At 41.4% G+C, this 26,825-nt stretch overlaps 1 protein-coding gene across 2 annotated transcripts in view; it reads left to right on the forward strand.

The window, feature by feature from the left end:
* Positions 1–26,825, forward strand: part of Plekhg1 (pleckstrin homology and RhoGEF domain containing G1) — a 161,861-nt gene that overhangs the window by 122,100 nt on the left and 12,936 nt on the right. For both annotated transcript variants that reach the window (XM_029570756.1, XM_008847732.2), the window contains exons 5-14: positions 2,790–2,836; positions 6,793–6,943; positions 10,603–10,734; positions 12,645–12,827; positions 12,913–13,008; positions 13,108–13,194; positions 18,461–18,494; positions 19,365–19,460; positions 20,669–20,707; positions 22,412–22,434. In XM_029570756.1, the coding sequence (XP_029426616.1) occupies positions 2,790–2,836; positions 6,793–6,943; positions 10,603–10,734; positions 12,645–12,827; positions 12,913–13,008; positions 13,108–13,194; positions 18,461–18,494; positions 19,365–19,460; positions 20,669–20,707; positions 22,412–22,434 (888 nt within the window). The remainder of the gene's footprint in view (positions 1–2,789; positions 2,837–6,792; positions 6,944–10,602; positions 10,735–12,644; positions 12,828–12,912; positions 13,009–13,107; positions 13,195–18,460; positions 18,495–19,364; positions 19,461–20,668; positions 20,708–22,411; positions 22,435–26,825) is intronic.

Here is a 26,825-nt window from a genome sequence, read left to right on the forward strand (position 1 = left end):
AAAGCAAAATTGATTTCTGGCATCTTAAAAATACACTCTGACTTTCTATATTTCTCAAGTTGCACTGATGATTTAGAAAAATACAAGGAATGGTCTTGATTTTTAAAAACAGATGGCAGCAAGTTTGTGCTCTGAACTTGGAAGGAGACGGTATTCTGAAAAATACCCGATGATCCTTGGCTGCACTCCTTCCTCCACACACTACCTGGCATAGACAGGGGCCTGTCTTGTTTAAATTTATCTTCAAGATCCGACAACTTTTCTTTGGAAAACCTTTAGCAGAAACTGTTTTGCATCAAAAATTCATGTGGTTTTTAAAGTTGCATAAAGGTTTGGCGTGAATAAAAGTTGAAGTGGAGTTCAAGGTGGTGCTTCCAGGCCAACCATGAATTAGCACCTCGTTTAGAGTCCTGGAGCCTAAGGTGAACCTAGGATGTTGTTCCAGCCTGACCTGGCTCTAGACTTGTTCCACACAGTTCATTCTGATGGCCACAGGCCCGTCTAAGTGGCTTAGAATCCAAACATAGCACAGCTCTGGGTTTTATTGAAATTGCTTGAAGACAATCAATGGGCTTGTTTATAACCTGACTGCATAGGTTTGTGTGTGTTTCTGTGGAAAATGTTGGTACACATATGCTTACACACACAATTTTTTAACAACTGCCTGCTTTATAATTGATTCTCTCATCGAGTAGGAATTTTAAGAAGACAAAGAAAACAAACAGGAGAAATGGTAATGGTGTAAAAAAAAAAAAAAGAAAAAAAAAAGAAAAAGATAGGCCTAGTATATCAAAGACATTATGTTAAAATAACCACAGCACATAAACAGCATAGAAGCTTTCGGAAACATTTGGCTTTTACTGGTAACTGTAATCACAAACTGATTAAAGATGTTCCAGTATATGCTTAGCTTTGGCTTAATTATTCACATAAAAGTTTGTTTATGTGCCTCCTTGCCAACTCCCAAATCTCATTTTTCATTGTAATATTGCCAAGTTTAATTAGAAGACTGACTTCAGCACTCCACACTTTCACATAGGAGCGGGAGTCGATAGGGAGCACTGGGTTTCACGTAGCTACCTCTCGCTCAGCACCCTTACATTTAGAAGAGGTTACGTTTTCTGAACCGCCACCAGCTGCTCCACTCCACTCTGGGAGGGATGGAAAATTGCTTTAATTGAGAGGTCATTAGGAAAGAGCTAAAGTTGGCTGTTCACTTCTGCTTTTATCAGAATCGCTGAGGCTTTACATGGCGACTCATCTTTGACCTGGCTTTCTTTTGTGGTATGTGTAGGCTAAGGAAATTCTTAGCCAATAAAAGGAAAATACTGTTGCTTTCTACCTACTGCCCCTGGAATGCCAGATCTCTGGAGGGCAGAAATGAGCCCAAGCCTCCTCCCTCATACAAATTAATCTGCCCCCAGAGCTCTGGAAGTGGCTGGAAAGGCTGGGTCTGTCTCCGGACTGCCTTCACTGCCAGTAGCATGCTCATCCTTCGTTTGGCGTCTGGCAGGGCTGACTCTGGACAGCACACGGGAGAGACAGTTTGACTTCAGACTCCCTTTGGCTTCCTCTCCCTCCTTGCTCAGTCACCTACCCACAAGTGCTTTTCCCATTTCAGAGCTCAGGCCAATGAGTGCGTATGTACACACACACACACACACACACACACACACACACACACAGAGAGAGAGAGAGAGAGAGAGAGAGAGAGAGAGAGAGAGAGAGAGGCTACAAAACACTCATTGCACATATGTGTATATATGCACACATGTACACAGACCACCATGCATATACACATACCCTGGACACCTACTGGAATTATCATCAAGAAAATGCTAGGAGTTTGGGGTATTCATGTCATTAGAATGAGCCAAGTCAATGCTATCTACCCCATATGCTCCTTTCATCCAAGAATACTTCCCCCAAATTAGAGTATAAGGGAGAGAGAGAGACTGTGCGGCAGAAAAGGTGCTAAAATGACTGGGTGCAGTGGTGCTCACCTTTAAGCCAAGATCTCAGGAAGAAGAGGCAAGTGGTTCTATTTAAGTTTGAGGCTGATACATAGTGAGTTCTAGGCCAGCCAAAGGGGGGATCTAGAGGAGCAAGAGAGACTCGGATCAACAAATATTCTATGTCAAAAGAATGTTATATGACCCCTGCCCTGAAGGAGCTCTCACTAGAGTCAGACATAGAAAAGATCACTGTCATTTGGTCAGGGCTTCCAGAGAGATTGATGCTGGGTATGATAGATGCCCAGAGTTAGGAGCAAGCAGTTGGTTCAACTCAAGCTCTTGGAAAGATGCTTGGAAGAAATGCAGTCTGGGTTCAGTCCCAAAGCAGGCCCAGCAGCTACAAAATGAAGATTGAAAGTGATTGTGGGCAGAGATAGCTGCATGTGCAGGACCTTGAGAGTGTCCAGCAACTTTCTGCTCCTGCGCCCACTCCAACATATTCTTTCTGCAGGATGTTTAAACAAAACCTACTTATATTTCCCTCCCACACTGCATATCCACCAGAGAGGACCATAAGCACCTTGGGCAGAAACTTTATTTTCATGCTTCCTGATTGTCATCAGATTCACTAGGACATGGGTGTTCAAAATGTTTATTGGAGTTCAAGGTATGTGGGCTCTCGGTACAGAGCAGTGGCAGGTATGATCCCCACATACCTCGGGACAGAACAACTTGATTGAGCAGTAGAGGCTTGGTTGATACTTCTTGTATTTTTGAATGAATGTTGGTGTCTGTGCTTTTTGGCTTATGAAAGTCTCTTCTTTTTCTTTTTAGAGTGAAGAGTTCCACATTTATACCCAGTATTGCACTAACTACCCAAGGTATGGCCCAGGAAGGAGCAGGTGTTCCTTGCGCTTTCATATTGTTTTAAGTCATTAGAACCAGTGTTGCCCGGCATTGGGCTGAAGCCCGTGGGAAATGCAAAACTTGTGAGACAGATTATGGGAATCCTAGACATGGGTTAATGCCTTTGGTCTGTGGGGCTCCGCTCTGCCGGGTCAGGGGAACTTTGTGAAAGACTTTGAATGAGACCAACAAGGTCCCCAGGTAGCTCCAAAGGAAAACAGACTCATTTGCATCAAGCCCTCTGCTTATCTGTTAACCTTTTTCTACATGGGCCATATTTTTAAGATGGGGAAATGAAGCTGATGAGTTTATGTAACCCAGCTGGGGAGCAAACGTGTTCTGGTTTGGCTTGGTAAGTTTTATGAGCTTTACACGTTTTATAGAGTTCAGAAAGGAGAGATCATGAGAAGCCACCATGAGGAAATGGGACCTATCCCCTCCCAGGGTTGTTGGATCCCTTTTGCTTATACTAAAAGAGCACTGGCCAGAGGATGGGTCAGGGGGCAACCTCAACAATGTACTAGCCACTCAGTAAGAGCTCAAGACAATGGACTACAACTCTAAATATTTTTTTTTCTCCATCAGACATTTATTGATTTGACTCCTAAGCGCAATTGAACACTATAAACATGAAATGCTGAATTTAACATTCACAGTGGTAGAGAGATATTGAGAGATTAAAAGAACACAGAATGGGGGCTGGAGAGATGGCTCAGGGATTAAGATCACTGGTTTCCACATGGCAGCTAATAACCATCCCTAACTCCATTCCCAGGGGAATGTGACACCTTCTTCTCACCTCCACGGGCCATTGCATGACATGGGTGCACTTATGTATATGCAGTCAATACACTCATATACCTAAAATTTAAAAAAATAATATTTTTAAAAAACACAGAACACCCATCCTAGTGCTGAGAACTCAATAGATTCTCACCAAGTCCAAGCTAATCACCACCCCAGGCACTCCCCATTTTATGGATAGACCTGCTGAGGGTCCCTGGACAAATAAACTCCATGATATTCTGCAGCTAATGAATGGCCCAGAAAGGATTTGAACCGAGGCTGTTCCAACCTCTGGCTACCTTATATGTTCACCATCCTTATAATGTTTTAAAACTTCATGTGAAAACTATCATTAGCAGGCTCTCACAGACAAGCCAGGAAGAGAGCTGGGGAGATCCATACCCTCTGGGCCAAGCTTGGGGTTGTACTTGGGATACAACTTGTAGAATCCACATAGCTGGACCCACATACTGCTGCAGGAAAGAAGGGCACCCCTGCCCCTGGCTCAGAAGTAGCCCTACAAAGCTAGTTTGTGTTAAAGAGTCCAGAAGCCCGAAGCTTTTGACAAACGGCTTCTGGTGGTAGGATTTTAGTTCTTCCTCTAAGTAATCGTCACTATGCTGTGCCACGTTTATTCATTTTGTTAGACAAACATGCTTTTCCAGGTTTCTCTCACATGCATAGTCAAGTGTTTATCGTGTATCCTTATCTGTAGACACACCCGTAGTTTGCAGTTTCACTTAAGCAAGTTTTTCTGCTACAGTATTTGTTCCCACTCAACAGGAGCTATCTGGAAATTGTAGTATGCCCCCAATTCACTCCCATGGTCCTTAAGCCAAAACCCCATGCACAACAGAGACACTTGTCTTAGAGATTCTGACTGTGTACATTTCACTGTAACCACGCCATCTAAAGAAATAACCTCTTCACATAAACATTCAAAATGGCAAATTCAGAAGATTTTCTGACTTATGGAGGAAGCAGAATGAGAAGGGAAAGCAGTGTCCTATGCTGAGCTGCCTCACAGTGGGGAAAAGCAAGCTCGTTTGTGCAGGAATGACCTCAAGAGCTCGTCGGTCATTCATTCCACACAATTCCAAGCTTAGTGCAGGTCAGCAGGATGTAGGAATGAACTTTCCTGCCTTCAAGACGTTGGTATCCTTTCCAGGATCAGAATTCAACTAAACACAGTAATGGAATAGTATGTTAGGGAAGATTAAACACATAGATGTAAATTAATATGGAACGAGCTTGGTAATATGAGGTAGAAGCCAAAGATACACAATGTAGAGAAGGATAGCCCCAAAGGGATGGTTAAGGACAGTGTCCTGGAGAGAATGTGTTTTTATTTTGAATCTGCCTTTGAAGAAACCTATGTTAGCAGAGGGCTCTCTCCCTGAAGAAGGCATATCCAGTTTTGCCCAATTGTGCAGTTTTAATATTCATAGAGAAATATTTTTGTGCCCTCTGTCTCCAAGCAGTTTGCTCGGAGACTCAAGAGTCCCTTTGCCTTGTCTTAGCAAACCAGGAGTGCCAGGATTTTCCTTCCCCCTTGGGATCTAGGCTGGTACTAAATTTGGCCAGCACCACCTTGGCGCAGTGTCCTCTTCATGCCAGTCACACCCCAGTAATTTCACTGTGAAGAAGCACAGGGCCCTCCCTCCTTCCCTCAGGGACAGGCAGAAAGGAGGACAGGCCACTGTCCTTAGATGCCTGCCCTGTGCCTGGGACTTCCAGGAACCTGCATGTCATATGCTCCCCATTTGCAACAGGTTCTGATCTTGAGCAAGAACTTGGGGCCATCAGGCTACCGAGCAGCTGAGTCTAATTCTAAAGAACTTCAGAAAAATCCCCAGGTCACACGATAAAGAGTTTTGAAATCTGGACTCGGGGGAGATATATATTAGTTTAAACAGATACTTTCAAAAGCAGATGGACACAAAAGGTATTCTAATGGCTCAAATACGAGACTTTCATTTAACGTCTTTCTAAGGAGCCTAATTTTGTTGTTTGTCTGCATCTGATTTTCTCAATCCTGGAAACATGTTAATGACTTAGGGAGAAGGATAAAATTATTTCCACCTGCTTCCAAGTTATTCTGCCATAAGATTTTAATTTACGTGTGCCGTGTGTGTGTGTGTGTGTGTGTGTGTGTGTGTGTGTGTGTGTGTCTCCTAAGACCATTAGCTAGCTTGATGTGTGAGAGATGAGCATTGTTTCATCCACTGCCTTAATATGTTTTGCTACACATTAGCTTTGAAGGATGCAGAAAACCTCTAGGCCCCCCCCTTTATTTTATTTATTATTTTTATTTTATGTGTATGAGTGTATTTCCTTTATGTGTATAAGTGCACCCGTGTCATGCAGTGCTCTCAGAGGTCAGAAGAGGCATTGGATCCCCTGGAACTGGAGTTACAGATGGTAGTAAGCCACCATGTGGGTGATGGAAATCGAACCTGGGTCCTCTGCAAAAGCAGCCAGTGCTCTTAACTGCTTAGCCATCTCTCCAGCCCCCTAATCGCCTTTTCTAACACCCTACACTGAAGCATTCTCTGTCAGGAATGAGACTATCAAGAATGAAAAGCACTTGAAGATAAAGAGGGGAGCAGTTGAAAGTTCCTCAAAGAGAGGTCAACTCTGGGAAAGTGGTACAGTGGGTACAGTTCACAAAGGTAACCATCAAAGGGGTGACAAGCGCCCTGACAGGAGGCCAGGTCTATAGCAAACAGCAACTCCCTTTTCTTAGTCCAATGAGGCAGCTCCTTATAACCTGACTTGAGAGAATGGAATACAGATGTGCAACATGAACACTGTACAAAGACATCCAGATGGGGTATATGTAGGGGCTGAAATCCAACTCGTGTCTCTTGCCAAGCCATGTGCCTTGTGGCATTGTGTGTGAAGGAAGGATCTTGCTTCTTAGAAGCTTGGAGCCCATGGTACTATACCACTGAGTCCAGAACCCTTTTCTAATTCACCCACCCAAAGGGACCTCTTTTCTAACTTGCCCCAAGACATTCTAGCCTATCGATAGCTCTGTGTTATAATACCTGTTTTAGGGCATTTTTATTGACACGAGCATTTAAAACTCAAATACCTATGTAAAACATTGAGTGGAGAGAAAAACCATTTGCTTCTTTTGCAGGTCAGTTGCCATGTTAACAGAGTGCATGAGGAACAAGATACTGGCCAAGTTCTTCCGGGAACGCCAAGAAACTCTGAAACACTCGCTGCCTCTAGGGTCCTATCTCCTAAAACCAGTTCAGCGGATTCTCAAATATCATCTCCTTTTGCATGTAAGTCTCAGCTTGTGCTAGAACATTTTCCAGGAGATAGGGGCATATGGAAACATTTTCCACACTCATACTTTACAACAGACTGATCTGCTTTGAGAAATTAGAGATATTTTATGCCAGGGCTACAGCCCTATTGACAACAGCCAACCTGAAAGATTAATTTGAGCTTGGATAGTGACAGAGCTGATGAGTGCCTTGGGCTGGGCAGGGACAGTTTCAGACTGGGTGCTATCATCTAAATGAAAAGCAGATTTTTTTTTCATGTTTTATTTCCCTGAGCCCCAATTCAGTAGGCAGCTGGGAGAGAAAACTTTTTGTCATAGGCTGATTCATGTATGAATGAAAGGAGAAGGTGCTGGAAAGAAAGTGGACAGATGAGCAGTGTGGTGAATGATATCTGAGTGGACTCAGCATCATTTCTGGATATCAGAGTGGGGCTCAGCATCATTTCCGGATATCAAAGTGGGGCTCAGCATCATTTCTGGATATCAGAGTGGGGCTCAGCATCACTTCAGATATCAGAGTGGGGCTCAGCATCGCTTCTATTCTATTAAAGATAATTTGTGTTCTGAAGTAGGATTTGTTTAGCTTTGCAGTGGAGGAAGGGCAGAACAACAGGGTTGGGGAGCAGGGCTGAGGCAAGTCTGCGTGCCTTCAGGTCCTACAACATGCCCACATTCACTGGCTCATGGTGATTTAGTAAAAATAAGACAGTGTTTATAGTTTACGATTTTTATACTACATTAAGAATCTTTTCCTAAAAGGATTTTAGAGGTAGAGGCAGGAGGATTAGAACTTCAAGGTCATCTTTGGCTGCATACATAGAGTGTTAGAAGCCAGCCTGAGCTACATGAGACCCTACTTCAATCCATCAATCAATAAACAAATAAATTTTAAAAATAAAGGAATTTTCATCTAAAACTTCTCTTTATCAGCATGCCTGGTATCTCTCCCGTCCAAATATTAATCAGGCTCATCACTGCTCAGCTTCCAAGATCAGATAAGGTTTACTGTGCTCAGGGTAGTGTGGTCATAGACCATGTTTGGTATTTCTTTTGAATTATTGTAGATTTCTAACTTGAACAATCCAGGTTTGCTAAGTTTACACGTGAAAATTTATAACATTTTTGTTCCAACTTTACCAGAATTTCTTTCTTAATATTTTACTTATTATTTTTATTTTATGTGTATGAGTATTTTCCCTGCATGTACATAAGTACACTGTTGTCTTGCAGTGCCCAAAGAGGCCAGAAGGAGGGTATCAGATCCCGTGGAACTGGGAGTTGTGGACAGTTATTAGCTGCCATGTAGGTGCTGGGACTCAAATCTAGGTCCCCTGGAAGAACAGCAAGTGTTCTTAACTGCTGTTCTTAATCCAGCGTCTTTTAAATTTTTTTTAGTATTTTATTTATTCAGAATTTCTTTATTTTGTCTATGTGCCTGGATAGCTCACCTTTGGAGAATCTTACATCATCCTTTAGAGCCACATCAGAGATATTACTTCAGTTTTTTAAGTTGATAAGTTTACTAAACCAGTGTCCTGAATCAGTAGCACCTACCCCAAGATACATCTCTGCTAAATTGTGTTGGTATGACATGTAAGACTCTTCTTACAGTCTTCTAGGCCACCAGCTAGCTATCAATCAAAAGGCACTGACTCTTACTCTAAAAAGAAGAAATTATTAGTTTTTAAAGGTTTGCCATTCACCTTGAACTTAGCTTGTAGCACAATTTCATAAGACATTTTAATGGGTGGGTCTGAATATAGAAAGAAAATGTAAATTCCTCTCCAGTATCAAACTGGATAAAATATTAGAATACTCAGTTTTTAAAAGTGTTACAATAAAGTAATGGGATTGATCTTCAGGATTATACCATAAGCTCTAAGCTCTTCTTTTTATGTACAGCATGTCATAGAAACAATCCAGCAACCAAGTTCTTATTGTTTTAGATGCGCTATCCCTTGATATTTGCAGAGGATTGGTTTCCCAATAACAGACTCTACAGCTACTCAGATCTCTTATACAAAATAGCATAGACTGCCACAGTAAACTCATTACTTTGTATATTACATTTTAAAAATAATAATAGAGAATCATTTACAAATAACTCACATACTTTCTCCCAGATATGATTCTTCAAATAATCTCTAGATTACTTATAATATCTAATGCACTGTAAATACTGGGTAAAGAGTTGTTCTGTTGCTTAGGGGAATAGCTCTGTATTGACTATGTATAGACTTTTCCCCAAAAGAGTATGATAGCTATAGAACCAGATATCTTCAATCTATTGTTAGTTGGATCTACGGATGTGAAACCCATGAGCATGGAGGCCTCACTATACTTACACAGGATCATTATTTTTAAGAAGATACACCTTCAAATTAATAAGCATTTATTTCAACTGGGGATGTAGCTCCATGGTGGTGTAGTTGTCCATCATGCCTCGGTAAGGCCCTAAGCTTGGTCTCCAGTGCCATTAAAAAGAAAAAGAAAAAGATAAAAGTATTCACTGACCATCATCTGTTCATTGGGTACTGTGGAGAAGACAAAATAATCAAAAGACCAATGGTCTCTATGCTTAGAATCTTTTTAAAATTTTTTTACTTACTTTTTACTTTTATGTGTATGAATGTTATGCCTGCATGTGTGTAAGTGCACCCTGTCATGCAGTGCCTGTGGAGGACAGAAGAGGGCATGAGAGCCCCTGGAACTAGAGCTATGGACAGTTGTTAGCCACCATGTGGGTGCTGGGATCCAAACCCAGGTCCTCTGCAAGACCAAGTGCTCTTAACTGCTGAGCCACCTCTCCAGCCCCCTCTGTGTTTAGAATCTTGAGGAGTCCAAGACAGGAGTGATAGGTGCTCCAAGAATCAGAAGAGATATTGTGTTCTCTCTCCCCTCCCTGGGATTGTGGAACTCCATGCCAAGATGAATGAGTTCCTGAATGCTGTTAGCTTTCTCAGTCCTCTGAATGACTGTCTTTAGTGAACCTCAGCTGGGCTTTGAAACTCTGATTACATGAAGATGCACTTGCTATGATGGCTTTTGCTTATTTCTCTTCTATTGATGCTGGGATCAAACCAGGGCCTGTATCTACTAAGCTCATACTCTACCACTGACTGAGCTATATTCCCAGTGCCTTTGGAGGTAGTCTTTGTGAAGATAATGTCCACTCTATTTCTGAGTCCTATTTGAGACATTTTTCTGCCACTATGAGAAAAGAAGGCTATTTTTATCTTGTAAGAATGAGAATGAGATTACTCAGAGCTATCTTACATTGGCACCATTATAACTGTAATCTCTGTGTGACTTACTATGGGGTTTATACTCTATCCTGGAACTGTACTTTGACTATTCCTACACATTTTTGTTCCCATCTTGCCATTTTGTGATAGATATTTATAGTAAGTTATCACTTAAAGGAATGATAGTAGGGCTGGAGAGATGGCTCAGCAGTTAAGAGCACTGGTGCTCTTTCAGAGGACACAGGTTTGATTCCCAGCACCTACGTGACTGCTTACAACCACCTGCAACTCTAGTTCCAGAGGATCTGAGATATATATATATATATATATATATATATAGAATTAACCCCAAAGGTTACATTTGCTTCGCTGGCTACATGAGAAAAAAAAAATGACATTTCTTTTAAAGGAAATAGAAAATCACCTTGACAAGGACACGGAAGGGTACGATGTCGTGCTTGATGCTATAGACACAATGCAGCGAGTGGCCTGGCACATCAATGACATGAAACGGAAGCACGAACATGCTGTCCGCTTACAGGTGAGCCCACAGTGAAGCGCCACTGCCCAGCAGGTGCACTGACACATTATTATTTTCCAAATCAAATATTCAGGCTGCAGAAGTGGTACCCCTCATTTCATGGTCCCGTCAGAGTCCTCTCTGAAGAAAGGTCAGGGTGCTGATTATACTGACCATTGTTTAGAATGGCTACTTAGGACAAAGTTATATTGTCACTTTTTTTTTTTTTTTGTCTTTTTGAGACAGGGTCTCCCTGTAGCCCCAACCATCCTGGAACTCACTATTTAGACCAGGTTGGCCTTGAACTCACAGAGATCTGCCTGCCTCTGCCTCCTGAGTGCTGGGATTAAAGGCGTGCGCCACCATGCCCTGCCTATATTGTCACTTTTAAACCAGTAGTTTGCTTATGACTTCTTTGATGACTGTAGTTTTAAATATTTGGGTCTCCAAAGGCTTTAATCTTATAACAAATTAATAATTCTTATGGAAAGCAACTTTCTCTAAAGACTCTTTAAGTTTCTAGTCTTTTCTCACTAGTTCATGCAAACCTGTAAGATATGGCGTAAGTGTGGTCACAGGGCAGGCAACTCAGTGAGGGGACTGGAAACTGAATCAGATCCTTTGCCATTTCATTCGAGACCTGACTCTTAAGCACATCATTCTAGTCATCATCTTCAGATGACAGTTTGCTAAGGGCTTATTCAGTACCACCATTGTGACTCCTAAATCTTCAGAAACTTTTGATAGATGCTGAGCCAATTATCATATCCTGGGCACCTCAAAAAAAATGCACCACTTCCAAACAAAATCTCATGTGGGAAGCTAATTCCAAAGCCCTTGGTGTCCCTAAAAGTGAGACAGAAAGACACAGAGGGACTGCACAGCTAACTCAGCCCAAGGGGAAAAAAAAAAAAAAAAAAAAAAGGTGTTGTTCTCATGTGTCAGAAGAAACCCTGGATTTCACCCATAGGCATCCAAAGCTTGGTGCAATGTCATAACTGTCAAAAGTCAGAGAAAGACCACATTCTATTCTTCAGGCTATGTCTGTTGTTTTAATTGCAGTAGTGTTACACAAATATAATGTCAGACATCTGTTATATAGTCAAAAATGACTAAATGGCTCATTTTTCAGACTGTATGAATCTGCCTGACATTTTGAAGGTACCATTAAATCAGACTCTGTCACAAAGTTAACTTTATCCATTTCTGTTTCCAGCCAAAAGGAGTTACTTTATTTTATTTATTTTTTGTAGTGAGACAAGCCAAAGGGTTTTACAGATACTAGACAAACACTCTGCAACACACCCAGCTTCCCAGTCAAGAGTTTTGTCATCATGTGGTTTCCTTAATTATGAATATTTTCATTTTTCTAAGTAATAAAACCTTAAAAGTTTTGATGTGCAATATAAATCAGTTATATTGCCAATTTATATTTTCCAAGTCCCATCGAAAGCCTTAAAGCTGAAGAATTGTCCATTTCCTTCCTAAATAAATGAATTTAAAGTCAGAAAACTTCTGAGAATGTGTCTTGTGAATGTTATATAGACTTCAGTTTCTATATGGTATAGACTTAGTTTCTGGAACAAAGTTTTTAGGCCCAACACTGAAGGATTTTTAATCCATAGGAAGGGATTAGAAGGTCAGGGAAGGATGCCCATCTGAGGTCTGTACTGGTGACGCCTTTATCAAGCTTTGGAAAGGTGTGGCTGCGGTCACCAGCCACAACACAGGGACTGTTAAGCAATAACAATAAGCAATTGACAATCCAACAACTAACAATTTGACTCATTTCGGATAACCCTTGAGTGACGGCATTCATAAACACAGATTTACATCACAGACCATCAGTCACCATCATTGAGGCTTAGTGATGGGCTGCTGGCTCCCTGCAATTTGCCTGGAGTTTCACTCATGGATACTCCCTTTCTCAGGAGATCCAGAGCCTGCTCACCAACTGGAAGGGACCAGACCTCACCAGCTATGGGGAGCTGGTGCTTGAGGGAACCTTTCGCATCCAGCGTGCAAAGAACGAGAGGACACTCTTCCTCCTTGACAAGTTGCTTCTCATCACAAAGAAGAGGGATGACACATTTACATACAAAGCTCACATCCTGGTAGGTCTGCACACACATGGCACACAAAACCTGGGGTGGTTTGTCCCATTCCTAGTGTGCCTCACCCCTGTATTCTATGTGGCAGTGTGGCAACCTCATGCTGGTGGAGGTGATTCCCAAGGAACCTCTCAGCTTCAGCGTCTTCCATTACAAGAACCCCAAGCTACAGCACACAGTTCAGGTAACTGCTGGGCCTCCTCCCAGATCCCCTAGTGGAAGAGGATTGCTGGGTGCTGGGCCTTTCACATCTCACTATCTAAATCACCCCCTCCCCCCATAGGCCAAATCCCAGCAAGACAAACGCCTCTGGGTTCTGCACCTGAAGAGACTGATTCTGGAAAACCATGCAGCAAAGATTCCAGCCAAGGTAAGATTGGAAAGTCAATCAGCAAACAGTAATGCTGAAAAAACTCGGGCCCTAGCAAGGCAGTCTGCAAGGAAGTAAGACCCTGCTTCAAAATGGAGCATCTGGGGAGCCTGCAATCCTGGCACCCAGGAGGCTGAGGCAGAGTAATGGCCTAGCAAGACCCTGTCTCAAAAAAACAAAAATGCATCTCAGAGGTTGAACATAGATATTCGTAGATCTATAGAGGCCAATGGCATTTGCCAGTCAAGTTGAAGAGATTTCAATGTGTGCTAGACTATAGAAGCACTGTTAATTACTGTTACTGTTTTTCCTTTAGAGATTAAAAGGAGAAAAAAATAATGGAAAGACCATAAGAAACTTGTAGAGAACTAATAGAAAACTGAGTCTGGAAGCTCTGAGGAGACCTCAGAACCTGGGGACACTGTACTGGGTGCTGAGGGAACGTGGGAAACCCACCCAGCTTGGTGGGAAAGGAATTTACAGCTGCCAGTCGGCCTATCCCAGATCTGTTTGCACAATGTGGGAAAATAATAGCTCTGAAAGCCAGGTGTCTCAGAAGGACAAAGTCAGGGAGGGGCCAGAACCCAGAGGAAGGAAAATGCCTTCTGCTTTCTTGAAGGATGAGGAACGTTTGTATGAAGTAGGGGGAAAGGAAGAGGAAAACCAGACTTGGACAACAGGAGTGACCAGTGTCACAGTGTTCCCCAAACACAGCTGGTATTGGGACATGAGGGCCTGGAGACAGGGCAGGGGTGAGGCCCAGGAGGTGGAAGGCAGTCTAGTAGCCTATGGAGGGCAACACAGAGCAGATGGAAGACGGGTCACCCAGGCTGAGGAAACAGATTTCACCCACTGAGACTGTGCTTGAATCAGGAGCTACACCCAGCATGGTGTTGGGAGTTACCAAACAGGTTCACAGAGGGCGTGGAACCGGTTAGATGGGAGCTGAGGAGCAGCTGGCAGGGTGACTGCAGGTGGAAATTCAGGCTCTGGAAGCCAAGGAGCAGGAGAGTCAGTGATTAAAGTCCTAAGATTTGACAGGATGGCCCACAGAAAATGTTTAAGGGAAACAGGGACCCCTGGGAATCCCAACAAGTCATCATGAGGTGGGAGGCGATAATTTGGAGGACAGCCAAAGAAAGAGCAGTAAGAAAGTTGTGGGGAAACCAGAAGAGAAGGGCATCTGCTAACAAAAGATGGGGAAACGGCAGTCTTGAAGAGGTCAAAAAATGATGCAAAAGGAAAACAGATTGTGATCTGGCAACTGAGAGAATTGCAGTGGGTGGGAGAGCAAGGGGGAAATGAGAAACAGGCTGGGTGTGGACTTTTTTTTCTTTTCATAAAGTTCTGAAAAAGAAAAAGAGTGTATAGCTTAGAGAGAGGCCATATCAAAATAGGACTTGCTACCTGGGTGAAAAAATATGTAGGTAAGTGAGCCTCAGCAAAGAAGAGGAAGCCGGAGGCAGCAAAGGGAGGGGGCTGGGGGTTGGTTGGGGAACTGGAAGGGGTCATAAGCACAAGTGTGGGGGAGTAGTCTTGGAAAGGGTTGAAAGCATCTTCCCTGAGCTAGGGAGAAAAAGGATGAGAAAGAGCCAGATAGTACTGGAATTAGGAAAACATGAAGAGTTGGAGACACTGGGATGGACAGTAAAGCCGCTGGCTGGGATGAAGCAGAGATGAGGTGGGGTTGGTGCCTGAAAGTGGAGATGTTCAGGCCCATTACCAAAGAACGTGGACTAGTCAGAGATGCCTCAGACCCTTTCTGCAAGGCACCAAAAACCCACCTGAAGCTGCCACTGTGAATCGGTGACAGTGGCTTTTCAAATTGCTTAGCAACCTAGAAACTGCTGTTACAGAACATGGTGCCCACCCATGGGTTTCTCTGGGTTGGGGTGGCAGAGCTGGCAAGAGAAGGTTCCTACAGCAAGGAGGAACACAAGCTCAAGAGCTTGCAACTACAATGATTGTGATTATAGGCTGAGTGGAGGAAAACCCAAATGGGCTTGTGATCAGCTGGTTCAGTGGGAATTCTGGTCAAAAGATGGAAATATGAACTCTGTAGTTGAAGAAGGTATCCTGCCTGACACACCTGGTATTGTCAGGTTCTGGGGTGCCTAGTGCCATGTTGTTGCCCTGGAGCGGAGGAAAAGGTTATTAGAGATAAAGTAGCCAAGATGAAGGGCTAGGTAGCCATTTATGTGGGTAATGTCTATGATGGAGCCAGGAAAAGAAAGGCAGAGCAGGAAGTGAGATCAAAATCATAGGAGTGCTGCTGGATGGAAAACCAAGAGGAATTCTAAGAAAGAAGAAATCTACCTTTTTTCCCTCCATGCATGTGTGGTTGGTTGGTTCACTGAGACAGTGTCTCACTATATAGCCCAGGCTGGTCTTGAACTTCTGCATTGGCCTCCTGAGTATTGGGATCACAGGTATGCCCCCTCTGCCCAACGTGTCCTCTGCATGTTTTGGAAAGATTTTGAGGCAGGTCTTCAGAAGCTGTGCCAATGGTGGGTTTTGTATTCAGGAAATGAATGTGCAGAGATGTGTGCTCAGACTGAAGTATACATTTCATTTCATCATGGTGTTGTGAAACACAAGTGAACTCTTGCAGAATGGCGGTTGCCTTCTCTTCATGGTTAGTCAGGGTTGCTGGCCTGGTGCCTTGGAATGCCCTTCTGCATCTTTGATATGCCCCGCCTGTTGTTTACAGATGTCCTGGGAAAATCAAATTGCTTAAGGAGATTCTGAAAGGCAGTTACAGTTCATTACAAATGAGACAGTGGCCTTATACCTGTCCTCTTCCTCCTATTCTGGGTATATGAATTCCTGGTAGTTTTCTCGTTATGTCTGAAAACAGTTAATGTAGCCATAATAACATTGTACTACTCACCCAAGTTACTAGTTCATTTAGAGTTTAAGAATGGGTTCTAAATTACAACTTATTGAACACATATACATTGAGCTAATTATATTCTTAGTTCACACTCAGCAAAGTACCTTAGACATGAGTCTTGTTCTTCCCATTTTAGAGAAATAAAAACAGAGGTTCAGAGACATTAAGCAAATTGTCCAAGTTTTACAACTAACTAGTACATGACTAAATCCAGGTTCAAACCCAGGGCATCTGGCTCCAAAGAGCTTCTTAACCATATTTCTCCCACTAGTAATGAAAACATATTTATTTAATATACTTTATCCACTATAATGGTGAAATAATTTCTTATCCTATTTAAACGGAATTATTAAATTGAAGTTTTTCACATCTTTCATCAAATCTATTTAGATTGTTTTGTTAAAGCTTTCAAAATACATTTACTTCTATGAAATCAAACAAATGTATAATGGGATACTTTAAACATCAAGAAATATATAACCCAACCCTGCCACTAAAGTCAACACAGCTGTTGGTGATTCACGGGCCTCCTCCCCGCCTCTTTGGCTTCCTTCAGTTCCCTGGTGGTCCTCCGCTGACGCCTAGTGGAAACAGTGGGAATAATAACGGAAGAAAATACTTTGCTATGAATTAACATATACAAACATGATATGTAAAATGAACCAAATTCATTATCTCAGGTTTCAAAAATACAATATAAATATTAGTTCATGAGGCAGCTAATCTTTTTTTTTCAAAAGTAAGGTTTTTCCATCCCCTCCTCTACCTTAAAAAATTACATATGGTTACCATTTATCCCAAATAGTCACAGACTTCAGCAGAGTAGAAATGAAATCATTTTAAATTATTTTTAGCATAGTGTTTGTAGACTAAATTATATTGTCCTTGGAAAATGAAAACAGCATTAAAAGGCAAGGATTACCCCAACTGATCTTTTTTTCTTTGAATCAGTAAGCAAAATGCTGGGTCAAGACAGTCATCTTACCTGTTTACAATCCTCTAAGTGTCAGGGACATATGACCACATTAACAACACCCAAAGCATTAGGGATTGAACAGCTAAGTGTATGTAGAGCAGAGCCCTCAGGGTGTTGGGCTCCATCCTCTAGAAGGGTAGAAGGTGGTGGACAGGGGAGTGCTGTCAGTTGATGTGAATGAGAATGGCACTTTGAAGGGTAGATCCTACTATTCTACTTTACAGTTGAGAAGCACATCTAGACAGCACAGCTGCGTACACACACACACACACACACACACACACACACACACACACACTGTTGCTCTGAGATAGAAGGGGCTGGATTGCGCCTGTACTTAGTATGCACAGATTTTATTTTTCTTACCATTATTCCCAAAACATTATAATATAAAATTATTTACATGGCATTTATCTATTAGAAGTTATACATGATCTGGAACTGATTTAAAGTTTGCAGGAAGGTATGTATAGGCTGTGTGTAAATACAATGTCTATCTGAAGGACTTGAGCATCCATGGATCTGGTGTCCTCAGTAGTGGGAGGGTCCCAGAACCAATCCCCCAAGATCCTGAAGACTGTAGTTCTAAGGCCCACAGAGATACATAGGTATCAAGGCATTCTGAGATGCAGGCGCGCTCTGTCTTGAGCTTTGGGCTCAGCAGAGCACAGCTGGGCAGTTACAGTCCACATTTCTTAATTACCTACCCAGTGGATCTTAATGATCAGCTCGCTCTCCCTTCCTTTTGTAGGGTGAGGGTACCAGCTTGTTCTGGTTTCCTGTCTGTTGTTATAATAAAACACCCTGACAAAAAGCAACTCAGGGGAGAAAGGGTTTATTTTGGCTCACAGTTCCAGGTTACAGTCCATCATGACAGGGAGTCAAGGCAGGCACTTGAAGCAGCTGGTTCCATCACATGCACAATCGCAGAGAGACGAATGCCTGCCTGCCTGCCCGCCTGCCGCTCAGCTCCCTTCCTCTACTCTTACACAATTCAGGACATAAGGCTGGGGAGTGTCTGCCCACTTTTAGGCTGGATTTCCCACATCAATTAGCATAATCAAGACAGTCCCCCTTAGACATGCCCACAGGCCAACCTGATCTAGACAGTCTCTTATTGGGACTCTCTTCCCAGGTGATTCTATATTGTGTCAAGTTGACAAAACTAATCACCAAACCTTCAATGTGATGTGCCAAATGGACAGCATCTGCTAACCCCTATGAGGACAGTCTTTGTGTCCCCTGAACTATGCATTAATGACTAAAAGAATACTGAGAGTTTTATTTCAGTGTTTTCTAAAAATCCATTTATTCAGGTGTGTAACAATAGTTGTGTTAGGTAGGACTGGTAGTTTAAAGAAGAAATGAAAACGTTTCTATTTTATTTTCTCTTACAGGCCAAGCAGGCAATACTTGAAATGGATGCCATTCGTAAGTTTTGTTTTCTTAGCATAATTAAAGATGCTATTGTTTATTTGAACCCATCCATTTTCTGTCTCAAAATTTGTAAAACATCACTTATAATAGCACTTGGGCTGGAGAGATGGCTCAGTCATTAAGAGCACTGGCTGCTCTTGCAGAGGACTTGGCTTCAGTTTCCAGCACCCACATGGCAGCTAACAACCATCCATAACTCCAGTTCCAGGGGAACCTGATGCCCTCTTCTGACCTCCATGGGCATTGCATGACACACGTGCACTTACATACTTGCACATAAAATAAAAATAAATAAAAGATTTTTTAAAAAGAAAATAAAAGATGTCCTCTCACCTTCTTAGTAGCGAGAACAGACACACTCATCCCTCCCCAAGATACTGATTTGTTTCTGCATTGATTCTCCTGGTTAATCTGTGAGTCACTTGATGGCTGGCCACATGTCTAGGTTTCTGCATATACCAACAGTGTCACATAAGCCTTCAGGGTGAAATCTTCCTACCACTTCTACCACCACCCAAAAGGCCCCATGATGCATTTCTCCTTTACCCCAACCCCTAAAAAAAAAAAATTCATGTTGATTATTTACAAGAATTCCCATCACTTGAGAGTTACTGGGTTTTCTGATGTAGCACAAAATTCTAAAAATTACAACCACCCCACATTTGTGGTTGCCTTTAGCTCTCTAGTCTTTCCTTTAAATTCCTTTCTATTTGTATCAGCCAGCTGGGCAGGGCTGATGCTAAAAGTACCAGCACTCAGGAGGCAGATGCAGGTAGATCTCTCTGAGTTTAAGGTGTATGAAAGCAAGCAGAAGATAAATGCAAGTCACCGAGCTCACACTCAGGCCTCTGGCTATGTTTACAGACCATCCAGGCTTCTGTTACAATCCTGAGGGAGAAACAAAAGCACCATGTGGCTCTAAAGAAGGCTCTGCACCATATCGACTGAGAAGGAAATCTGGTGAGTAGGGTGCTGTAACCCAAATGTAATGCTGAGAAAGTCCTTTCCTGACTAACAAGCATTTTCTGGCTGTTTTTTGTTTGTTTGTTTGTTTTGTTGTTGTTGTTAGCTCACTTCCAGTTTGAATACATCTGAAGCTACCTTAAAATAAACTCTCCAATCATTCTTTTAAATTCCTTTCTATGTAACTCCCACCAAGCAAATATAAACTATTCTCAGCCAGCTGGGTGTGGTAGTACATGCCTTTAGTCCCAGCACTCAGGAGGTAGAGACAGGTGGACCTGTGTGAATCCAAAACCAAACTGGTCTACATATCAAGTTCCAGGTCAGCCAGAGTAACACACCACACACACACACACACACACACACACACACACACACACACACACACCCTCATCATCACCATTGGCTAGTACTTAATTAGACCCTATTTGCTGTTGCTGCTGAAAATTGTATCTTGTGAATGACACACAAAAAAATATTCAAGTCAAAACTTTTCATATGCATTTGCTCCAGGAAGTATTCTCTTAACCCTCAGATCTTGGTTTTATTTGAAGGAGTATTTATTGAGTACTTGCTCTGCCCTTTGCTACGAACAAGGAATACCAGGAGATAAATAGCACTTGCAATTCCTGTTTACAAGACCCTCACAGTAAAAGGCCAAAAAAAAAGGAATGTAAATACCAGTCTGTTTGATGGAGGTTTGGCATATGGCATATGTGGGATGGAAGGAAAAGACAAAGAAGAGAGAAAGAGATCACTGTTCCAGGAAGGAGAGAGGCTTTGCAGAGGGAAGGACCAGCACCCCTGATGGAATGTGAGGCTGCAGCAGATGGAACTGGAATAGTCCATGCAGAGGCCCTGGAACTTGAGCCATCATGCATGAGGACAGACAGCCACTGTCAGCAGTTCAGACTGGCTAGAGTGAGGGATAGAGCTGGGGGTGGAGGAGGACAAGGTGTAGCTGGGCATGATAGGTCAGTTGTGCCTGTAATCTCGGCACTTGGCAAGTGGAGGGAAGAGGATCAGGAATTCAAGGTCATTCTCAGATGCATAGCAAGTTCAAGGTCAGTGTGAAATATAAGAGACCCTGTCTAAAAACAAAGAAAATTTCTAGAGCTCCTAAAACACCAATAAGCTACCAATTTATTTATGAGAAAAAATATTGATTTGGTTTTGCAAATGATGCTGTTTTGTTCTTCTCTCAGAACCTTCCTCAAGATCACACAAAGTTATGAAGAGCAGTGGTAAGTCCTGAAATATATTTGTATTTTTCACTCTCGTTCATTGTTAGTCAAGCTATACACACAAAAAAATGTTAGATGAATTATAATTTGATGAGTTTGATAGCTGGATTGAAGCAAGATTTCTATTTCTATCAGCAAAAGTGTCCCATTGCAAAACGTACAGTCAGATACTATGTTATTGACACACATAAAGATTAACATAGAAAGAAGTACCATACAACAAAAATAAGAGAAAAGGGGACCTTTAAACATATATAGGTATATATGTAACATATTTCATGTATTCCATTATTATATAATATATGTATATTATCTATACATACATACACACATATATACCTGGCAGCTTTACAAAGAAACAAGCTCCCAGTAAAATTTAAGAACAGTCATCAGTATTAGTAATCAGAAAAATTATACAATTAAATGAGATAAATGGAGAGGAAAAACTGTAAACTTGACCAAAAGATACTGAAGAACTAACACTGCAAAACTCCTGGTTGGGACAGTAGATTTTCCCAGCTTTTATAGCATTACCAAGTACAGCTAGAACTCTCTATGTTGGTACTCTGCAAGTGGAGCTAGGTGTGGTATAGTTGAGGTATATGTTTCAGAAGTTAAACTCTCATTCCATGTGCTCAGAGCAGCTGGTATGACTCCTATATTACTTCCAGAGTAGAACAGTAATTGCAAAAGCAACCCCAACCGCTGAATATGCAAATGTCATCCTTAACTACATTGCAAGTTCAAGGCCAGCCTGAGATACATGAGACCCTGTCTAAAAAGAAAATTTCTAGAGCTCTTAAAATGTCAATAAGCTACAAATTTATTTATAAGGGAAAACCCTGATTTGGTTTTTGCAATATTTCAAGAGCACTACATAAAAGGCTCATCCTATAGGAAGCGATGAAATTGTGGTCTGTTTATACATATGATGGGATATTCTGCTGTTTAAAAAGGTAGAAATCTGTCGACTAACACATTATATTGTTAGCAGAAGCTTTCTACCTTCTTAATACAGTGATGTGTAATACATCTTTATTTAAAAAGCAGAAGTGGCAACTGCACCTTGTAAGAGGTGGGGGATGTGGGTGCAGGACCCAGAAAGATGAACATCAGGCAGGACCCGCAGATGAACTGTGGTTACCTCTAGGGAGAGAAATTTGTGGGAACAGTACTTTCTAAGCTTACGTAATTAAACACCTTGTAAAGATGAAAAGTATATAATCAGGGTCTCTATAAGATATGGCTTCATAAATCCCTCTCTGAGATTCTTCTTGAGGTACTCCCTAGCATGGGGCCAAGAGACTTCGTTGATAACAGCTGTGTCTTTCAACTAAAATCCAGTGGACTGTCTAAAAATCAGCAAAAGCATCTCAAATCTGCAGGAAGCTCTCATGGCCTGTAGCATGGTTTTTTGTTTTCTTTCAGGTAGTATTGTGTTATTGTTAGGAAGCTTTCACAACTTTTTAACATTGAAATGGACTGTTGCTCTTGGGGATTGTGGAATACAACCTTGACTAACTGAAAACTGGTTGTGCTATAGTACAGGATATGGAACTGATAATTGACATTTTTAAAAGTTGGGTCCAAAAGGGACGAAGCCTCTCCAGCTTCAGCTATGTGTGAAAGTCCTATAAAAATATTAATACTTACCTATGTATGGATAGATCTTTAATTCTCAAAATTTAAATTTTTATTTTTCAGAAACAGTACAAGACATCCGGAAGGTAAGGACGGCTGCATGTCTTTGGAAAGGTTTGCTGTGGGTTCTTTTCCCGTAGTGCCTTTCCTTACAGGTCTCAGCACAGCCCAAGGTGTAAGCAGTTACTCTACATGTTGGCAATATTGCTCATTTTGCATTTTTATCTATGTATATTTTATTTAAGGAAAAACTAATTCCTGGTAGCCTATACTCTTCCCCACTTCCTCTCTTGGAACCAAAGCAAATATCTACTCTTCCCTAAGCCCCACTTCTTCGCACACTTAGGAATAATCCTGCATAGAGTTGGTGTGGTCTGTCTCACAGTGCCCTGAGTCTCTGCTCATGTCAAGGCCAGGCCTTCACTTTGAATATAGCTCCTTTCCCAAAGAGTAGCCTTCAATCACAAGGACATGGAGCCCTTTCAAAGGGTATGGTCCTAAGGTGGGGGCTGTGGCACTATGAGTCCTTGCTACTAAGGAAAGTGAGGCAGGAAGAACACTTGAGTCCAGGAATTCAAGGTCAGCCTGGGCAACACACAAAATCCATCTCAAAATAATTTTTTTGTCTTTTTGGGGCAGGGTCACTGTGTAGCCACAGCTGACCTGAAACTCACTTATGCAGACCAGGCTGGCCTCGATCTCACAGAGATCTACCTGCCTCTCCCTCCAAAGTGCTAGGATTAAAGGCGTGCCCCACCATGCCCTCAAAATAATATTTTACAGTAAGAATATGGCATTTGCACTAGAATAACAGGCATGATAAATGATGTCCTGAAACTTGATATATCAAGTCATGTCAAAGTATGGCTTTTGTTCTTCTGACAAAAGATTAAGAAAGGGTAAATGCTGGGTAGAGGTATGTCTGCAGTCAAGCATGCCTGGGGTCCTGGGTTAAATCCTCAGCACTGAGGAAAGAAAGAAAGAAAGAGAAAGAAAGGAAGAAAGAGGGAGGGAGGGAAGGAGGGAGGGAGGGAGGCAGGCAGAGGGAAGGAGGGAAGGAGGCAGAGAGGGAGGGAGGGAGGCAGGCAGAGGGAAGGAGGTATAATAAGATATTAAACAAAGAGTACATAAATGAAGAAATAACTGGAATCTTGTTTAAGAAAAGAGAATAAAAATTTTATGTGAATACTTAAAATGCTGTGTGATGTAAAGACTTGAAATGAAATGGAAAAATAAGAAAACAGGGAGGGAAGAAAAGAATGTTATGTCCTATTGGAAGATGCATACCAGATTTATTACCTGTGAAGAGGACATGTTAGAGCCTAACTTGAGTGAATTTTCTAATATGGCTGCTGATGAGTTGTCTTAATGAGCAATTCTAGAGAACTGATTCCAGCTTTCTCACTTAATGTCTAAAAATCTCCTATCCTTATCTTGTAAGGATGTGGCTATAATGATCTGGCCCCTGAATCCTATTGACACCATGGCTTAGCACAGGGCCAAAATGATCTTATAGATTAAGGTTGTATCCTCTAATTGAAAACACCTAAGAGGCCTAAAACACAGCTTTGTCCTGTTGCAGTGATTTTAATGGCACCAGGTCACATCCAGGTGTTTCCAGGTGCCATGTATTTTCACTTAGAAGTATTTGAAACTTAGTAACATTCATTCTGCATTATGAAATATGGACAAACACCTTGGTTTTCTGATCTCTGAAGAAGGCACCTTGACCTGCAAGGCAGTGGAAGTGGGATCCTAGAGCCAAGTCCTTCCCAGTACTGAATGCATTCCAAAGTTAAAGCCTTGGGATTTTCTTAGGAAACTTTCCAACCGTGCCCAACAAGATCCATGTGGGACTACTAAACCATATGAAGTCAGATGTCAAACAAACAAAACCCCAGTATTATGCTTTTTCAGTAGCAAAATTCTACTCCTAACCATAATGTGCTAAATATTCTGAATACAAGGAGAACAGATTGGCCCATGGACATTTAGCTTATGATGGGAGCTATTGTTTAATATATTCTGAACCTCTCTTCCTCTCTCTTTAATGGTTAAGTTCATACATAAGCTGGGTTAAGACCTGAATTCAAATGTATTTCTGACATCTATAAACTGGATGACTAGTCATAATTCAGCAACCTGAGTTTGGTTCCCAGCACCCAAGTCAGGCAGCACACCTGTTACTCCAAATCCAGGGGATCTAATGCCCTCTTCTGAGAGCCTTTGTGGGCAGCACACACATATGTGCATGCACACACACAGACACACATATACACATAATTGGAAATAAAATAAATAAATTTTTTAAAGACTCAATGGGATAATAGATGCCTGTAAAGGTTCCTGATACAGTATTTAGCACAAAGCAAATATCCCATAATTGATAGCTATTACTGAATTTTTACCTAGTCAGAATAGATAATGTGAAAAAGTAGAGAAAAAAATTGGACATCTTGGCTGTGGTGAAATTAAGTTTTCTAAATTATACATTTTTTCATATTTTTTATTTTATTTTATTTTTTTGTCTTTTTGAGACAGAGTCTCCCTGTAGCTTCAGCTGGCCTGGAATTCACTATGTAGACCAGGCTGGCCTTGAACTCACAGAGAGCCACCTGCCTCTGCCTCCCAAGTGCTGGGATTAAAGGCATGTGCCACCGCCCCGGCTTATTATTACTTTTATGTGTCTGAATGTATTACCTGCATGCATGTAACTGCACCTGTGTTCTGCAATGCCTGAAGAGGTCAGAAGAGGGTGTCAGATCCTCTGAAACTGGAGTTATAGACCATTGTTAGCCACCACGTGGGTGCTGGGATTTAAACCTGGGTCCTCTGCAAGAACAGTCAGTGCTCTTAACCATTGAGCCATCTCTCCAGCCCCTAAATTATATACTTCTATGTTATGACCAACCCTACATTAAATATTTCTTAATCTCAGATCTTCATCAGATCTCCAAATGATTACTGTATATGTCCTGCAATCTTCATTCATTTCAAGTATTAACTTAAAGATATACTCCAACATTAACAGTCCAGGTTTGTTGGTTTTCCAAAGCATTTAGGAATTTTCAGGAATGGAAGATCTTAAGGATTGCTTTTGGTATTATAAGAAACACAAAACTACTTTATTGTGCCTTTAAAGTCTTGATATAACTGAATGAGTGATAGTCACTCATCTTAAGTTTATTTATGTATTTATTTATTTATTTATTCATTTGTCTTTTTGAGACAGGGTCTCCCTGTAGCCTTTAGTTGGCCTGGAACTTGCTGTGTAGACAAGGCTGGTCTTGAACTCACAGAGATCTGCCTGCCTCTGCCTCCCAAGTGCTGGGATTAAAGGCGTGCACCACCACGCCTGGCTCATCTTAAGTTTTGAATAGTTAAATAGGTACCTGTCTTTTTATAAACATCATATCTATGCAGTCTGACTGAGGTAAAGGAAAAGATACTAAATGTTTGGGGGGAAAGGGAGATACATAAAAGTAATAAAATTATAGACAAATACTTTATCTGTGAAATTTTAGAACAAAAGATTAAATGACTAATTCTTTCAAGTTATAAAGTTTTAATAGAAAAATAAGAATAAAATTTTATTTTTCCCTCTTTACACTCCCTCCCTTTTCTGGTAAACAGACTAACAAGTGATGACTAATTCTTGCTAATTTGACATTTCCAATATGTTTCTTATAATGCTTCAATGGGAAATGCATCCATGGGGCTGGAGAGACGGCTCAGCAGTTAAGAGTGCTGACGTTCTTACAGAGAACCTGGGTTTGGTTTCTAGCACTACATGGTGGTAACAACCATCCATAACTCCAATTTTAGGGGCTTCAATACCCACTTCTAACCTGTGAGGGCAGTGCATGTACAGGTGTACTTACATGCAGCAAAATACTTACAAAAATAAGATAAAAATTTTAAAAGAAAATGTGTCCCTAGTCCTAATTAGTTTGAACAAATCTTAACTAGTTCAACTCTCTGAAGCTAATTCTTGTATCTACAAAATAGTATCAGGGTTTTCCGTGTCTGCACAACTGAACTCCATCAGGAAAGCCTCTAAGTTGTAATACACACCATTATTTTCTTTGATTAGAAATCACTGTTGCTCATATTTTACTTCCTAATAGGCAACTACATTTTAATTAAATATATCTTGAAAAAAAGTTAAAATACCTATAGCTCAGTGATGGATTAAATTCCAGTAACAAAGTTTTCTTGCCTGGAATATATAAATCAAGGTAACAGTGGTTAGGTTCACAGTGACTCTGCAGATTTAAGGAAACCTTTACAGTGTGTAGTTAAGTCACCAGGAGATGGAATGGAGGCTCCTTAAAGTCTCCCATACAAACCAGAAGTCACAGCCCCACAACTCTGTGTGTGTGTGTGTGTGTGTGTGTGTGTGTGTTCATTCAGTGAACTTATTTGAAGTATCTAAGAGTTTTCTATATTTAGAAATATAGAATATATTGTATCTTTT

The sequence above is a fragment of the Nannospalax galili genome, unplaced genomic scaffold, assembly GCF_000622305.1.
Source record: "Nannospalax galili isolate Female #2095 unplaced genomic scaffold, S.galili_v1.0 scaffold563, whole genome shotgun sequence".
Lineage (NCBI taxonomy): Eukaryota > Metazoa > Chordata > Mammalia > Rodentia > Spalacidae > Nannospalax > Nannospalax galili.